At 39.2% G+C, this 18,249-nt stretch overlaps 2 protein-coding genes and 1 non-coding gene across 3 annotated transcripts; 2 read left to right on the top strand and 1 right to left on the bottom strand.

Annotated features, from left to right (window-relative positions):
* Window positions 1-483: 483 nt before the first annotated feature.
* LOC105390583 (protein male-specific lethal-3) lies at window positions 484-11,942 on the top strand. Its single transcript, XM_048622119.1, has 13 exons — window positions 484-771; window positions 998-1,176; window positions 1,563-1,702; window positions 2,180-2,288; window positions 3,568-3,759; window positions 4,502-4,624; window positions 5,074-5,240; window positions 5,500-5,815; window positions 6,283-6,384; window positions 6,902-7,010; window positions 10,078-10,165; window positions 10,435-10,519; window positions 10,861-11,942. The coding sequence occupies exons 1-13, from the start codon at window positions 670-672 to the stop codon at window positions 10,928-10,930; spliced, it is 1,782 nt and encodes a 593-aa protein (XP_048478076.1). The 5' UTR covers window positions 484-669; the 3' UTR covers window positions 10,931-11,942.
* Window positions 11,928-17,928, bottom strand: LOC105397460 (histone acetyltransferase type B catalytic subunit). Its single transcript, XM_048622120.1, has 8 exons — window positions 17,546-17,928; window positions 17,120-17,289; window positions 16,450-16,621; window positions 15,812-15,971; window positions 15,224-15,389; window positions 13,696-13,844; window positions 12,902-13,070; window positions 11,928-12,741 (listed from the first exon to the last, which is right to left on the bottom strand). The coding sequence occupies exons 1-8, from the start codon at window positions 17,604-17,606 to the stop codon at window positions 12,574-12,576; spliced, it is 1,215 nt and encodes a 404-aa protein (XP_048478077.1). The 5' UTR covers window positions 17,607-17,928; the 3' UTR covers window positions 11,928-12,573.
* Trnat-cgu lies at window positions 14,329-14,400 on the top strand. Its single transcript has one exon. It is a non-coding gene; the product is annotated as a tRNA-Thr (tRNA).
* Window positions 17,929-18,249: the final 321 nt, after the last annotated feature.

Genomic DNA, 18,249 nt, shown 5'->3' with positions numbered 1-18,249 from the left:
TGTTGGAGGTAGGTTGGCTTTAGGTAGGTGTAATTCTAAGGTTTAACTGCATAACTTGATAGATAATTACGGTTGTAGACAGTGCTAGAATAGGACATCCAATTTGCTAATAGGTACCTAAGTAGTTAGCAAGGTACTGATACTTTTAAGTAAGAATTACTGTAAAATACATTACTATCTTCTCTTCCACAGCAATGATATTCTTATAGCTTCTGCAGCCGCAGAGAAGCTGGCTAGCTCTTCGCCTTTTCACCAAATGCCTTCCTCCCTGCCAATGCCAAGGCTTGATACGACTGTGCCTCAAAATAAGGATTAATAAAAAAAAACATTATTTAGCCTGGCAACTCAAAGAAACACATCAGTTAGACACTGTTGAAATTAACATCGCTATTTTATAACAGATTATCGCAATATTGAAACCAACGGTTCAAACCAACGGTCGTATTTGTTTTTGACAGTTGATTGGTAGATTGTTTTGTTTACAGCTGTTCTCCCCATCACAGCGCCACTGCGTTTGTAGATTTTGTCCAATATTTCAATTTTATTTACGAATTAGCAAGTGGTGACTAACTAAATAAGAAGTGATTTGACCCAAGAATCATCTATTCCAAACTAATTAATAACTCCACGTGACAAATTGTGCATTAATTGACTAATGATCTGATAATAATGGTTTCGACAAGAGGTGTAAGATATAAATTTACCGAAGGAGAACGAGTACTGTGCTATGAGCCTGACCCGACTAAAGCTAAAGTGCTTTACGACTCAAAGGTAAGCATTCTTATTGATGTATAAGTTAGAAAAATATCGAATAAAAACCGGCAAAAGACATTTGAGGTTATGTGCGACGCTTGTAAACAAAGTGGTAAACAATCGATACGCTACCACCATAATTTGATGGTGGCCTCCGAATACATTAGCCATTGCGTTTTCTGATCGAATATCCCATATTTTCCCCAATTAAGTTGTTACGCTTACATAACACGTAAACTTGTAGGTGTTGGAGGTGATCGATACTAAAGACAAGCGAGGTCGGCGCAGCGTCGAGTATCTGATCCACTTCCAGGGCTGGAACTCGTCGTGGGACCGCTGCGTGAGCGAGGACTTTGTTCTGAAGGATACAGAAGAGAATAGGCAACTGCAGGTGGACTTGGCTGAGAAGTCACAGCTACAGCTGTGAGTTTTGCATGGAATATTTTTATGTTCTATTTTTGAATTCGATTAGGTTAGGGGTGTTCTGTCTCTCTCTCTGTCTTCAAAATGTAGTGTAAGATGTGGTTTCTTCTGCTGAATATTCTTTGTTTATGATCTTAGGAGTGGTGCTTTGCCATCAAACAGCTGTTCCTACATAGTCCACAAACTGATGTAGGAATATAATACCAATGGTGCTATAATCAGTGCTAGTTTACATACATTTTCTTCACCCCCACCCTAAGTAGTGATCATTTTGATTTGCATAACTTGCAGTTAGTTGCATTGAGGCAAGGAGACACACCTTAAATATTAATTTAGACATTACACTTATTTATCATATTAATGTTAAAACATACTATCCTCCACAGTGGAGCCTACTTATACCGTAAAGAACGCAAGAAGGGAATGTGCGGCAGTGGCCCCGGCCCGGCCAAGCGCTCGCGGCACGGACTCAGCGACGATGGCTCCTCCACCAGCACACAGCCTGATGCAGAAGGGGAGGGTGAAGGTATGTGGAGCAAAATTATTACTACTACTTACAGTTTATAAAAAAAGTAAACTATAAGAAACTGTTAGAACAATGTAATACATAGTTGAATGTGTATCATATCAGTTTATATGTAGTTCCCTAGAGGGAAATTTCTGCAAATTGAAATTCCAGCATAACTTGATGAAAAAGACTAAGGTTTAAGGATTGTGTTGTTATATGCCACTGTGGATATGTGTTACCTGATGATACTGAGTGAAGGATGACGGGCGGAATAAGTAATTGATAAGTAACTATACATTTTCCCCTTATCATGAAAAGAGCTTTCGAACGACTTACGTCTGGTTGTTATTGGTCGGTGGGTACTCTGGGTACGTGACTCGTAAATTTTTGCCCTCCTTTTACTTAAATTAAAAACATCTCCCTATCCCTAAATGAACTAACAGCAGTATATAGAAGAGTGACAAATGGCCCGTAACGTAACCATGGTATTCACAGAGAACGAGACGTCGAGCGCGGGCGACACGGACTCCTCGGCGGCGTCCGGCAGTTCGCAGGAGCCGCGCCTGCGCCCGCGCGCCGTCATCAACCTCACGCCCGCGCTCAGGTATTATTTATTTATGCTTTTATTGCACAAATTACAAAAGTATATGTACGAGTACAATCAGGTGGGTAATCCATTTGTCCTTACTTGGCACAAAAGGTAAAGAATCTTTGTGTGTCTTTTTAATCAAAGTATTATGAAACAAGTAAACTAAAGCTAAAATAAATGGTTTTATTACAAAATGAATCATTTTTACTAGTAAGTATTTCATTTTATGTTATTTTTATTTTATAACCCTGGTTATTAAATAAGTTCAAATAAAAAGGCACACAATGATGTTGATTCTGAAGGCAGAAATTCTAATTTTAACGCTGTCAAACTAAAAAATTTGCTAGCATAAAATGACATTTACGGAAACAATGATAGAGTCGAATTTTAAACAAAGAAATTAAGGTTTTGACATCGCTAAATTTAAAATTTCTGCCTTCAGAATCGATATCAATGATTGTTTATCTTTTGTGCCAAGTAAGAATGAATGCAGTATATACGATTATTCTATTCTACTCTATTCTATTCTGGGGGGAGGGGAAGCTCCTGTATGTGGCTCTTTATAGTGGAAGTACATATCCCAGGTAGACCGCTCTTAACCTTCCTTTAGAGACTAGTGTTAAAATACATAGCAAAATTGGCACTATTTTTATTGATAAAATAGCTGTTGCCAGCCAGCTTCACTTCCATTTTAAAAGTTTTTCCGTGGGAATCCGATATCAAGATAGCCTATGTGTTTATCCAAGGTGCTATATGCGGTGTAAGGTAAATATTACTTACTTCCCGCATGATAAACTTCATGAAAATCATTTCGATTTAAGATGATAATAACGTCATACATTAACTTCGTGGTAATAATCGTGACAAAAATATATCGTGATTCGTGATACCCACCGCTCTTGAGCTATCGAGCCTAATCCTAACTATAACAACCCGCAGGGACCGCCTAACATTTGACTACCACCTAGTAGTGAAGCGCGGGCGGCTGCCCCTCCTCCCCGCTTCGCCCACCGCGGCCGAGATCCTGGAAGCCTTCGTGAAGTGGTTCCTTTCATAAAAATCCGTTCATAACAAACTTCGCGTATTTTTGGCCTAGTGTGTTTTTACACTAATGGGAGATTTTCAACATAGACAATCAACCATAGATTATAGATGACTTCATACCCAACAGCACTGCATTTTTTTTTAGCCGGCATCTAAAAAAAATGCAGTGCTGTTGAGTATGAAGTCATCTATAATCTATGGTTGTTTGTCTATGTTGAAAATCTCCCATTATAATGATAACAACCCACAGGGACCGTCTAACATTCGACTACCACCTAGTAGTGAAGCGCGGGCGCCTACCCCTGCTCCCCGCGTCGCCCACCGCCGCGGAGATCCTGGAGGCCTTCGTGAAGTGGTTCGCGCGGAGCGGCGCGTGGCGCGGGGCGCGGCGCGCGGCGAGTGAACCGCCGCATCGGCCCAACTTGGCTGATGTTTGTCAACGGTAGGTTTTACTGATAGTCCAGCTAAATATTGATAGATAGATAGATAATTCTTTATTGCACACACAAACATAAATTACACAAGGAAATGTACAACATAGACGGTACAAATGGTGGCCTTATTACTGAGAGTAATTTCTTCCAGACTACCTCGGAGGAGAGAAACTATACAAGAAAATGTATATTATTGGTATTGATGTAGGCTATATAGGATTATCGTAATAACGTTTAACCTTTTTATAGCTTCAAAATTTAAAAAAATGACAATGTTTAATATGTAAAAAGTTTAAATATTTTTTTCTTTTTTGTTAACTACCGTAACGCACTCTTATGTGTGAATGGAAACAAAACTATAGCAGTTTTTATTTAAAAACATATTTACTAGATGAAAGACGTTATTTTCTCGATATTGCGATGTGTGTGAAACATGTAATCACAAATTTCGCCGACGGGCGTACTCCGAATTTCGATGTGAAACTTTTTATCATGTTGATTGTTATCATGCATTTGATTTTCCTCTCGCCAGGCAGAACCTAGTCGGCGCGGCGCGTATTGCTATGTGAAACCTGTAATCACAATTTTTCTCCCTGCCAGGCTGAACCTACACAGTCCGCAAGATCGCTGACGGGCTGCACATACTGCGATGTGAAATCTGTAATCATACATTTCCCCCTGCCATATTGAACCTAATCTGCGCGTATTGCGATGTGAAACCTGCAACTATAAATTTGCTTCCCCTACCAGGTTGAACCTAGTCCGCGAGGTGGCGGACGGGCTCCGGGTGTACTTCGACTTCATCCTCGGCGGGCACCTGCTGTACCGCCCCGAGCACGCGCAGTACTACCTGCACTGCGGACCCATGGAGGAGTGAGTACAGTTTACACGGAACGAAACTATCAAAATATCAAATAGTCAAAATCAAAAACTCATGAACGGATGACAAATATTGATTAATACTATGCATAGCGATAATCAAGCAGCTAATTAGTAGTGTCGCTCAGTTCATTCACATCCTCCTGCACCTCTACCGGTACCTCTAAGCTAAGATAGGAAAGTGCATATAAGATAATTTCTTTGTTGACTTACAAAACATGAATAAAATATATCAAAGGTGAAAACAGATGAACTGAACTTAGCCGCTGCCGATAGATGCCAATGAAAGAGAGACTTTAGGAATGGATAGATCACAATCGCAAGGCAATTCATCAGTAGTCATATGAAAAAAATATAGTTTTTAGTGTACAAGTGTAAAATCCATAACGGTATATTTTACACTCATACAATTTTTTATTCACAGTTTTACCTTATCTTTTCAGTATCATTGCCGGTGATGAAAATGAGATCAAAGTGAAAATGGAGCCTGAAGATGAGAACAGTCAAGATGAAGCCAACATCACGATGGTGGAGCAAGACATGAAGAGCCCCAAAATACCAGAATATTCCCATTTGCCTCCCGACCCCGTCGACTCTGAGAAAAGTGAAGGTGAGGTGTTCAGTAATTTAAGTGTATAGTAAATTCCGATAATTTAGTAGTAGAGTAGCTAATAGATTTAAACTTATCTGTAGCCCTTTAGGTGTATGAAATAACGTCGTATTTACAAAATAATATATACATAATATAGATGTAGTCATACTCGAATCGCACTGTACCTAAAGTTCATAGGTAGCAGATTTTTGTTACAGAATCCTCGTTATTAATACATAATTATATTGTTATACACCTTTCCGCTTTTCCTTCGCAGGTTCACAGCAATCCACTGACCTACCGGCCGTAGAGAACATCAAAGTAGAGAGAAACGACACACCAACCAGCGATACAACAGCCCCAGAAGAAACCAACGACTGCACCAACAAACCCATCACAGAGCCAATAAACACTCCAGTACTCAACAATGGCACTATAAAAGTCAGAACCCAAGAAGAGATAAATTCATCCGTAATAACAAAGGCAGATGATAGTAATAGCAACAGTAAAGGGAAAGAAGACGTGAATAATGGGACGAGTAAGGTGAAGCCGCAAGAGCGGTGTGCGACAAGGAGCGGCAATCTGGCGCGGAGGTATGTGGTGTTGTTGTCTCTTTCATACACGTTTAAGTATATGTATGTGTAAATACCAGACTCCGGTGTATGGTGTCTTTATTGACGTAGATGCTATTTCCACCAATCACATCGCCGCGACATAGTGACGATTATCTACGTTGATAAGGTTGCCTGTCCACCAGAGCCGAGCAGGCTAGCAGAACGGAGTGCGAGATAAAAATGACTATTGAGAGACCTATTTACCTCCTTATATTGCTCGCTCCGCTCTGGTGGACAAGCAGCCTAAAGATGCCATGTAGCCACATACATATAAGTCTACATCACAACTGTGAATACTTGGCTTTTTACTGAATTTCACAAGAATGGCTAAAATGTATACGTTTACAATTGCACTTACAACTTTAAATTTGATTGTACATTTTTATTAACTACTTAAAAAAAATATCACGTAACTTGTACTAATAAAGCACCGTCTATGCTTACAGATTGCGCTCCCACAAGTCGGCCGTGTCTCAGTCGGAGACGGAAGAACCAGGCCCATCTACGTCGGCCGCCGAGCCGCGTGCTATGGAGAACTTGTCTTCCAGGTAACCTATGAACCTTCCATAACGGCGCGTTCTAGCCCGAGCCAAGCTCGGCCCGGCTTGTGATTGAGCGCACCAGTATATTCTTACTCTCAAGACTTGGTATTCTAACTGTGTGTTCCGCACACCTACTAACACGCTGGTCCCCTATCCACAAATGTGGACTCTTGATAGCAGCAACTTCTGACATATTCACTCATGTACAGTCCATATACATGGTGTTGGTTGCAAAGAAGGTATAAGTACTAAGCCGAAACCGTTGAAAAATTAATATTTTTATTGCGAATTTTGACATTCTGTTTTCATTTTTGGGCTTAGATATACCATCCTGCACATGTAGGTTTCGGCTTAGTATACCCTTTTTGCAACACCCTGTATAAAGCCATGAAAACCCCACTAACTCCCTGATCTTGAAAAAATCACTTTTAGCGATAAAACGCCGCCTTTTTTGTACCTAAGCATTCTAAATTCTGTTCTTGTGTACAAATAAAGAATATTCTATCTATCTATCTTGTTACAGTGTCGGCAGCAGCGAGTCGTCCATCAGCTCGGGGCTCCGGCAGCTGCAGCAGACCGCGCCGCCCTCCCCCGCGCCCGCGCGCACCCCGCTGTCGTTGCTACTGGACAAGGTAAGTGGTAACACTCATACAGACGTGTAACAGTGTTAACACGCACATAATCTCCTTCCTATAACTAGAAAGTGTAACAGTGGGGAACACCCAAATATTCCGAAAAACATTTTTCCGAATTTGAAAACACCGAATATGTAATTTACGAAATATTGCAATACCGATTTTTTTAAATTCCGAATTCTAAAAATCACGTAAATTATAATTTCGAATATTATAATAACGAAGATTTGTTATTACGATTGTCAAATACACGAACGTTAAAAAATACGATTACTCAGGCATACGAAAAATAAAATACCTATTTATTATAATCACGAAAAATTCAAATCCCGATCGAAAATGTGATAATTCGTGATTTTGACAAAAAAATCGTAAACGTCTTAAAAACCTTAGACCCAAAACCTAAAGATAGGTGCGACGACGAGCAAAGCGAGGAGGAGCGTGTTAGGTGCACATAGATATCGAAAAACAAAGCGGAGCGCAGCGAAGCGGAGCGGAGCGTTTCAAATATAGAGCAAAACAATTGCTCGGAATTTTATGGTGTTTAACCTTAAAAACCTTAGGACCTAAACCTAAAGATAGGTGCGACGACGAGCAAAGCGAGGAGGAGCGTGTTAGGTGCACATAGATATCGAAAAACAAAGCGGAGCGCAGCGAAGCGGAGCGGAGCGTTTCAAATATAGAGCAAAACAATTGCTCGGAATTTTATGGTGTTTAACCTTAAAAACCTTAGGACCTAAACCTAAAGATAGGTGCGACGACGAGCAAAGCGAGGAGGAGCGTGTTAGGTGCACATAGATATTGAAAAACAAAGCGGAGCGTTTCAAATATAGAGTAAAAATATTGTAAATAGAAAACTATTTGTAGTATTTGTTGTTAAGTAACACAACAAAGCAATGAAATTGCTCGGATTTTTACGGTGATTAACCTTAAAAATCTTAGGACCTAAATCTAAAGATAGGTGCGACGACGAGCAAAGCGAGGAGGAGCGTGTTAGGTATACATAGATATCGAAAAACAAAGCGGAGCGCAGTGAAGCGGAGCGGAGCGTTTCACATAATATAGCTTAAAAAATATTGTTAAATTGTATACGGATTATGCTGTTAATAAACACACTATTCTTAATAAATTCGGGAATTTGTATTTTCGGAATATTAAAACTTCGGGATTCGTAATTTTAACAATTCGTTATAATAAAAGGTCGTACTTTTAAAACATCGAAATAATAATATTCGGAAAATTGACTTTCGTGATTTTAATAAATATGTTGTTTGAAATTTCGTTTATTGACTATTCGTGATTTTCGTTATTCGGAAACTTGAAATTCGGGATTGTGAATTATTCGGAACTATGAAATTCGTAATTTTAAAAATCGTTATTTTCATATTCGTAAAAAAGTAATTCGGATTTATGTAGTGTACCCGTAACAGTGGTAACACACATACTAGACAGTGTAACACAGTGTTTTTCAACCTTTTTCATGACGCGACCCCCGTGAATAAAAAAATATTTCGCGACCCCCTCGACCCTTTCGGTTTTTTAGCATGTATGTATGTGTATGTTAACAACTAATACCATTGCGACCCGGAATTTCTTTTTCGAAATTAGCTTTTTCTATCTGACTTCTTTGAGCATTTAAATATCTTGAATAAAAGTTTTCAAGGGTGAAATGAACATAAAAATACAACATACCTGGCTTTACTAAAAAATAAATACTTGTGGTCGTCGTTTTTGAACCAGGCAGGAAGGCCTCCCACGCTACGTTTGCCTATTCGTGGTCTGTAACTAATCGAAAACTCCTTTACACCAATGATTATCGGTTCTTCGGCAGATAGGTATGACCAGCACACTACCACTTCAGCTTGCATATTTTGACAGCTATGTCAGTAATTTTAATCCTTTGACTGACGGAAAACCTCATTTCTGATACGATTTATCAGAGAAACCAAGGATAGCTCTCTCCATACCTCGCTGAGCGCCTTTAAATCGGTGGACTAGTCCTGCCGTCAGTGCCCACGTCTCTGCACCATACGTCATCACTGGCAGGATGCACTGGTTGAAATCTTTAGTCTTCAGGCTCTGAGGGATGGCCAAGGAGAATATGTGCTGACGAAGTTTTCCGAATGCAGCCCAACCCAGTTGGATGCGCCTTGCAGTCTCCTTGTCGAAGTTGCTTTCTGCCTAGCCAAATAGTCTCCCCGAGGTAGACATATCTTGCACAACTTCGATTGTTGCCTCACCAACGATCACTGGCTCCGGTTCGATGTGAGCATTGTACCTATATGACTTTCGTCTTGTCCAAATTTATACCCCGAAGCCTACACGTTGGGAAGCAGCATTTAGGCCACTTCCATCATCCAGCTGAGTTCCTTCAGAGATTCTGCCATAATAACGATGTCGTCCGAGAAGCAGAGAGGTGTGACATGTACTCGCCATTTATATGTATGCCATGTCCAGCGGCATCGTACAGACTCCTCAACTCCTAGATGTAGCGCCAGTCGATTTGAAATCTCTGCAACGCTTCCAAAATTGCCGATGTCTCGATGGAGTTGAAGGCGTTTTCATAGTCCACAAAGGATAGACACAGATGCTGATTATAAGAAAGAAAGAAAGACAGATCCATGATGAGATAATTTAATTAATAAAAAACAAGCTCAGCCTTCGCATTTAAGAAAATTTTAAGTAAAAGTTTTTAAAGTATGTGTATTTCTTAGTAAATTAGTACTAATTGACTTTATATTTTCTTTACTAAAGTTCCCAGTTTTTTCGCCCTTTGGCGACCCCCCTACAGAAGCTACGCGACCCCCCAGGGGGTCGCGACCCACAGGTTGAAAAACACTGGTGTAACACATACATAATGTTCTTTCTACTAGACAGTGTAATATTGGTAACACACACATACAGCCACTTTACAAATGGCTATTCATTACTTGGTCGAATAACAAAAATAAGTGAAATACCTACTACAATAATTATGCACAGCCTCACCGCGATACTCTCAGAAAGACATAATTGATGACTAAAATCCTCTTCTATGCACTACATATTCCCGTTGCGTCCGCAGGTAGCGAAGTGGGAGATCATTCCCCGGGAGGGCACCGAGCACCTGCCGTGTCGCGTGTACGGCGCCATACACCTCGCGAGGCTGTTCGGTGAGTTGGAGTTTTAGTTTTATCCCCGTGTAGAATGCTATTTAGTCTACGTTTTATAATTAAAGAGATAGTAGGGGTTTACCACTACAATGCTACTATGCCAAAAGGCTCTCAAGCGAGTTATAAATCTAAAATATCTTCTAAACGTTTTTTATGGTAAAATGAGGTCAGAAGATTAGGACGCCCATAAAATATCATGAGCGCTGAGTCTATCTATCTAACGACGTCATAACGCGCACTCGCTCACAATGTACTTTTTTGTGTTCCAGTGAAACTACCAGATTTCCTCAATGCAACTCAGATGCCGGACATCAAGTTAAAAATGCTGCTGAAACATATCGACATGTTTGTTCAGTGAGTACCTTAACTTTATCCCTTGCTTGCATTGCTGAACACTAATGCTTCTAGTGAATTTGGGTAATGCTTCTAATGAGTATTATCTAAAGTATGACGAAATAATTCAGATTACGGCTATAATCATAATCATAAGGTGGTATACGCCATGTTGATTTGTGGATCTAAGAGACTAATATACCTGTAAAGATTTGTGAAACTAATAAATATAGAAAACACTATACTTTTTCATATCCCGTAACAATAGAGCATCGTAGGTCGGCAAAACAGTCAGTCTTCCTAACTGCCGCACTGTCCTGCCCTTATCGCTCCTACTTTTTACTAATGGGTAAATATTTCAGGTACTTGGACGAGCACAACGAGTGGTTCGGAGAGATGTACTACCGGAGCAGCTCGTCTAGATCCCGATGAGCCTCGTGTTAGTGACACATGCCGCGTCATGTGCCGTGAACCAGACTGTAGTGATACAGTGATATACATGATGTCATGTGCCGTGAACCACAGTGTACAGTGCTAGTGATACAAGAGTTTTGTGCAGTTACTAATGGCTCAAGTATAGTGACACATGTCGCCATTCAGAGTTCAGTGTTCTAGTTGAACAAGTCACCGGGTGAACCGCAGTTGTGCCATGCTATATGCCACCATCAATTTGTGTCATGAATCCCAGTGAGAGAATGTGTTCCGTTATCGCAATGTGTGTATAAAATATCCTCGGGATAAAACTTCTTTATAATCTTTAATGCATTACGTTTATCGTGTCATTGGATGGAAAAACAATGAAATTAGTGTGAACCTCTTTGTAAATAAAATTGTAGTCTTGAATGAAATAGTGTGATATTTCGTCACTGTTGAAATCATACAAATAAATAAAGTAACGTTTGAAATTATGTAAGTGTCGATGATAATTGTAAAATTTGTAAGTAGACAGGTGAGGTTATACTGCATAATTTAGTGAAATCTATACAAGTACAAAGTAGAAAATATTTAACATTCCAGATAATAAGCAGGAAATCTATGGCGTAGACTCAAAAACTTTGCTAATCTAGAATCATTAATACTTGATTACCTAACTATGAATTTCATTTGTATCGCCTATTTAATACTGAAATCCATGGCAGCATTTTAGTTTGCGTTCCCAGTTGGCAAACTCACTCGTAAGTAATCGCAAACTGGCAAACTCGACAGTTTCCTAATGGGATCGCAACCTTAGTTGGTTGAATGTTGGATGAGTATATTCTGGGGAGTCAAATGCACAAGTGTTTAACAGTAGAAGTATCTTCTTACCGAAAGTTATTGCTAGTCTGTGATTTTGTATATCTTCCGATATCAATAATATTAATTGGACTAAGTACTTTTGTTTCTTAGTGTATGTGATGACTTTAACGATCTGTAAATAAAATAAATGATGTTCGTTTAAATTCAACTTGTATTTATTATTATCACAAAGCAATAGTAACAAGATCTCAAGACGTTTTTAATCCAAAATCTTTATAACATTAATGAATTATTATAATTACATATTAAATGACAAAGTAATACATATGAGACCTGTATAAATAGCAAATGTTAATAAACCATGCAGTACAGAAACTTAATACTTACTTAAAACAAAATACGTATAAAAATAGAGTAGTCTTGGTCAACTTAAAGTCAGTGTTACAGAAATAAAATTTTCACGGAAAATCCCTGCCGATTTGAACACTATTTCTAATCTATTTTATTATTTAACAAAGCTTACAGCTACAAACCTCGAGGTATCAATTTAAAAATTTCAGGACGAGCACTTTAATTTACTTTAAATATCACACCATGCAAATTTGCGTCCAGAATCCAGATATGTCCCCCGGCATTTTAACCTTTCATTGCTTTAAAGTACATTTTTGAACACATCTTTTGCCGCTACACGGGTTCTTTATCGACGTAGATAAACGGCACTATATCGCGATTCGCTATAAATACAGCGCTGTATTGTATGGTAAGCTGTATTAGTGGAAACAGCATTAAAAGAATTTATCGACGTCGATAACGAGCACGTGTAGCGGGCGCAGGTTGGTTTAGTCGCGGTCCCACCGGTCCAGCACTCTTCTGTACTCCTGTTCCAGCGCGAGGTACTGGCTCTTGAGGCGGTCGTGCGTCTCGCTCGCTCCCGCCACACTGATGGTAGCCGCGTACTCTTCTGGCTTTAGCACTTTTTGCAGTTTCTTCATTTCTAGTTTCCTTTTCTGAAGAGAGAGACAGAGCAAATATTATTATCTAAAAGAAATGGATAGGATAAAAGTTAATTCGTAGACATTAGGTTTTAAATTTCAGTGAGCGCTTTTACACAATCAGGTTACCGGTACAGGTATACTACAGGGAACCCGATTCTCCATGTAAGACTACCTGGTGCGGCGCGTTGAGTCGGTTCTTCACATGCAGGCGGTAGGCCCGGTACGCTGCAGCATCAGATATGTCGGTGGCCCTCAGTCGCAGGATCTCGTACACGCGCCGCGCCTGCCGCTTGTTGATCTTGAGCTGGGCGCGGGCTGACTGCCACATCTCCGTGGTGAAGCTGAGGTGGGGTAGAGAATTGTTATTTTAGTTATTTGTAACTTTGCGTGCCATGTTTGGGAAGTGGTAAGTATAGGTCGGTGTATGGTATCATAAATGCGATAATTGAAGGAAATCGTGTTGCGTTGCGACGGCGACGCTATAATCGACTTTTGGAGACGGGTTGAAGATGAGCATGCTATAGAAAGAGCTCGAAGTTTCTAGAAATGTTAAGTTATTCGTCAGAGACCTAAGATTATATAATTTCGCTGCGCGCTGGTTAGACAAAGGAACCCATAATTATTGGGTAGACGATTCTCGAGTGGATACCACAAACACCTCCATTGAACCGAAGACTAAAAATACAATGTAATGCAGTCGACGAATATATATTATATTGTATGATATTAAAAAACGTAAGATATAACGTGAATCATAAAACAGAGGCATGTCTAGCAGTACCCCAATACTGATGCTGATATTTAAAAAAGCTAAGATATAATGTGCCCTTTTCCTTTTATACCAGTCTTGTGGGTTGACTGGTAGAAAATTCGTATAGCATTAAGTCCACCCTTTGTAAACTTATGTTTATATTTGTGAAATAAAGTATTAAATAAATAATATGAATGATAAACCAGTCCCCTCACCCATTAGCGAGCTTCTCCGGCTGGAACGCGGGCAGCTCGGCGCAGTTCCTGGCGTCCACGTAGTCGCGGATGCGCTGGAAGTCCTGCGAGGGGTCCTCCACCGTGATGTCGATCACGTCCGGCTGGATCGTGAAGTGGGAGTAGATGGCCTAGAGGGTGGGGGTAGGGTTTATGTTGAGTGACGTTTATTACACTGTTTATAAATGATAATTGAAAGTGAACAAGTACCTACCTACCTACCAGAAGCTACTCCACGGAAGCTATTTTTTTCCACGAATTTGCAAACGTCGTTTAGGGAAATAGTTACAAACTTTGTCAGTCACGTTCACGTGACTTTTTTGTTGAGTAGATTTCTTTTTCACGAGTTCCAAAAATACTGTATAAGTGACGCGGTCTCTGAGCTGGCATAAGATAGGAATAAGTAGCGGCACTTCACTACGGCAAGTTGAAACCTAGGAAAGATTTCGAATAACTAACTATAACTAATACCTAAGTATGAAACTCATCGTAATTATTTAATTTGGAGTACTTATCGAAAACGTAAACAAAAGGTCACCAATAAAATAGGGCAACCCGAGACTCGAACAGCACCGCCACCGATAATGTATTGTAATTTCGACTACATAACCACAAGCCTCTTTAGCTCAGTGGTAGAGCACTGGTCTCGTAAACCAGGGGTCGTGAGTTCAATCCTCACAGGAGGCATGCGTAAATTTTAATTTTAGTTAATTTTAACAATGAGTTTAGGCTTGAGCTTGGTGACTCTATTCAAAGGACAGAATAGATAAAATATTGTGAGTGGTCCGCATTATAAAAATATAAATAGTATTCACAATTAAATTGCTGCTTGGGTCGCTCTTATAACTTCCTTGAAATCTACAGCCTCAGTAGTATTACAAAAAAAATAATAGTTCTCTTTTTGCCACAAAATTTTGTGCCGAAACTTTTCCAGTAGAGGCGCCAATTAAAGACCAACTTTTTTTGTTTTTGTTATCTATACTATCATTCTGTAGCTGAAGACCCTCAAAATACTTCAAATTCATAGACCGTAAGTATTGTAAATTTACAAGGTTAATTAAAATTTACTTACAACACAAGTTTCAGTTTTCTTCAGTCAAAACGTTGAAATTCCTGTATTACAACGTCGATTTTAAACCTATTTTAAAGTGTCGAAAAGCTTAAATTGGGGATGTTTTCCATTTCTCTGCAAGGAAAGATGCTGCATACAAAAGCAGTGCATATTACCTGCAACAGATGCGCGCAAATGCCCATCTTCCTGAACGGCGGCAGCGTGAGCACCTGGGACACGCGCGGGCGCGTATGCTTCGGGTACGCGTATCATAGACCGTATTGTAAATTTACACGAGTTTCGACTCTTTTCGTCAATCAAAAAATTTAAATTTCTGTATCACAACTTCGATTGTAAACCTATTTTAAAGTATCAAAAAGCTCTTTGTATTTTGTGGGTTGTTTTCCATTTGTCTGCAATGGAATAATTATGCTGCATAAAAAAAGCAGTAAGTATTACCTGTAACAGATGCGCGCAAATGCCCATCTTCCTAAACGGCGGCAGCGTGAGCACTTGCGACACGCGCGGGCGGGTATGCTTCGGGTACGCGTAGTAGCGGTACGCCGTCGCGTACGCGGCGGACGCGTAGCGCCAGTCGCCCTCGCTCGACTGCCACTTCTCGAATCTGTAGAGACAAAGATTAAATTGCAGGTAAATTATTTTCGTCTAAAGGAATTAATCCCATCCGAAATGAGAACTGTAAATCTGTAAGTTGTAAGGCAGGGGCCAGTCATATTTGGCTAGGAACCAATGAAAAGTAATTGGGGTGGGTGGATTTCGTTTTACATCAAGCAAGCATTGTAGCCTCACCACTGATAAGCATGGATATCAGCTTTCTACACGTATGATCTCCACAGGTAGCCGGTAGTGTAGTGGATAAAGTTTTGTGGTGCTGTTTTGAATGGGCTTTACCATTTTCCACAAATTACGTCAAACCCTTGTATCTTGGAAGACAATCTAATTAAACTTTTCTGTTATTGTTTGCAGTCATAAACATAAACATAACATTAATTTCATTGCTTTTCTATTTACACAGTTAAAACTTACACTGTAAAGAAAGTCCACTGGTCATCGTCAACGTCGATGAAGGAGGCGGCGTCCACGTACCACAGCAGGAAGGTCTGCAGGCGCTCGTGGTACTGCAGGAAGCCGGGTGTGGATGTCTCGTTGTAGTACACCTCAAATGTTCTTTTAGTGCCACATTCATCTGGAAATTAAGTTATTTTCATTGTTTTACTTTTTTTTTTATTTTTTTGTTTTTTTTTTATATTATTATTGTTTTTTTTGTGTATATTTTTATTATTTTTTGTTGTGTGGTGCTGGAGACAGAATAAAGAATTTTTATCTTTATCTTTATCTGAAATGTTTACTCAATTGTAAAACAATCATTGAATTGAATATGAATAAATGAATCTATTTTGAATTCATCTTGTGAAAGAAGGGTTTGTTTATTTCATATTATAACAAAGAGTTGAAAGTTTGCATAGAAATTAGACATAATTGAAATTGTTATTCCAAAGGTTAAAAACTAAGGAACATGAGGAAAAGTGTTGCAGTGTGCCATCTATGTCAAGAGGCTCCTGTTGTGTACCCTATTTCTTGAATGGTGATGATATAAAAACTATTTCACAATTTTCACAACTTATTTACTGTCTCCTTTCATCTAAAAATAAGCATATTGTTACCAGGTGTAACTGTGAAGGAGTGGACGAGACGGCCGTGTGGAGTGAAGTGAGCATCTTTATCCAGCATCGAGATGAAGCGGTCAAGGTTGGTGATGTAGCCCGGGGCAAGCACTTTCTGCAGTGCTCCTTCCACATCGTCAGCTGTTAGCCCCTCCGATTTACTTGGTTCAATCTGTTAAGTGATTAAATTTATAAATTACAGCTGTTCCCGCGCGCTTCGCTTCGCCTTAAAAAGTTTTCCCGTGGGAACTCCATGATAAAAAGTAGCCTATGTTCTTTCCCAGGGTCTAGACCGTATGTATACCAAATTTCATTAAAATCCATTCAGTAGTTTTGGCGTGAAAGAGTAACAGACAGACAGACTGACACAGTTACTTTCGCATTTATAATATTAGTTAGGATTAGGATTAACTGAATATAATGTAATGCTCATAAGTAATATTGAATGGATGGTCCAACTAAGGAATCAATCTTGTAAGACCTATGGGTGTTGAAGCAAACAACAACAAGACCACATTGAGGCAATTAGTTAATAGCAGATTGAAATTATTCAGGTCAATTTAATTTTCAATTTATTATGGCTCTCCCTCATTTATAGCATAAAATTTCTAATAAACCCATCACAGTAACAAAATGCAGGTAGATTGATATTCTTTAACTTAGTACCTACCTTATCTGTGTACTCTATTCCAAGATATGTGAGGAGACTGCCAGCACTGTAGTAGAGGTGGATTTGTAAGTCTTGGTAACCAAATATGTTCTCGTTCTCACCAAACACTTGGTGACACATCTCGGGCCCAAATGAAGTGTCTTCATCTTCAATATCCTTTTGTGATCTCACTGAAATAAAGGGATACATCATTATATTTCTTATTTAGTTGACTTGAGACTTAAGTGCATTTTTTAAGTAGTTTTTCTAAGTTATTGGAACTGAGCAGGTGTGGAGTAAGGTTAAAGTGAAAAAACCTATTTAACAAAAATTCAGCAGGATATTTGTGTATAGATTTAGTTTTACTCAATGGTATCAATTTGTGAGTATTGGAACCAATATATAATATGTTTATTTAGTCAATGCACTTCCAAAGCCGTTACTTACCTAATTTGATCTCGAGGACATCATTGCCATCAACGACCAAGTGGCACAAAGCGTCAGTCATTTTGGAATTGTATTATACTAAATAAGATTACTATGGGGGGTTGAAGGTAAGAATAACTTGTTTCTTTCGGTTAAGGCTTCCCGCGTAAATATATTCTTGTTCTGCATGAGGCTCTGTTAAGATTTTAAAACTTGCTGGTAGTCTAGACTTAAGCGGAATCACTTTATAAGTTAGTATCTATCGTATAAAATTTGGTGCCGTTATCAGATCACTTTTTGAAGAATTTACAACAGCAAAAGGAGCTAGAAATTTAATTACAAAACAAAAAATTAGCAAAGCAACAGCACCGGCAGACGGTTGAAAAATGTTGAAAAAAAACTAAAACTGTCACAATGACAACCAAACCAACCGCAAATATTAATCGTGTATCTGTGAAAACGTCATCCAAATCTATAACGGCATATTCCGAGGATGAGGTAAGGAAGCGCGAGGTTATTATTCTAAGAAGTAAGTTCACTTCGCTTATCTGCTAAAGAAAAGGGGCAATAACGCTTGGGCTACCTAGTCATTCACGAGCTTTTTAGAATCTACATTTAGGGCTTTTCAGAATCTATCCAAATTCGTTGGTGACTATGGTGACACCTCCGATAATCAGCTCAATATTCTATTTTCTAAAAACTTTCATAAAACTGTAAACGTTTTA

This window comes from Plutella xylostella, chromosome 7 (genome assembly GCF_932276165.1).
Source record: "Plutella xylostella chromosome 7, ilPluXylo3.1, whole genome shotgun sequence".
Lineage (NCBI taxonomy): Eukaryota > Metazoa > Arthropoda > Insecta > Lepidoptera > Plutellidae > Plutella > Plutella xylostella.
Note: the sequence above shows the minus strand (reverse complement) of the source record. Positions and strands in the feature narration are given on the sequence as shown.

Excerpts from the sequence above, each read along its gene's own strand:
- LOC105390583 (XM_048622119.1), top strand. The coding sequence starts at position 670 with ATGGTTTCGACAAGAGGTGTAAGATATAAATTTACCGAAGGAGAACGA. Across the intron at positions 772-997 it reads AAGTGCTTTACGACTCAAAG|GTGTTGGAGGTGATCGATAC; the intron begins GTAAGCATTCTT and ends GTAAACTTGTAG. Across the intron at positions 6,385-6,901 it reads ATGGAGAACTTGTCTTCCAG|TGTCGGCAGCAGCGAGTCGT; the intron begins GTAACCTATGAA and ends ATCTTGTTACAG.
- LOC105397460 (XM_048622120.1), bottom strand. The coding sequence starts at position 17,606 with ATGACTGACGCTTTGTGCCACTTGGTCGTTGATGGCAATGATGTCCTC. Across the intron at positions 17,290-17,545 it reads TGTCCTCGAGATCAAATTAG|TGAGATCACAAAAGGATATT; the intron begins GTAAGTAACGGC and ends CCTTTATTTCAG. Across the intron at positions 13,845-15,223 it reads TTTGCGCGCATCTGTTACAG|GCCATCTACTCCCACTTCAC; the intron begins GTAATACTTACT and ends CCCACCCTCTAG.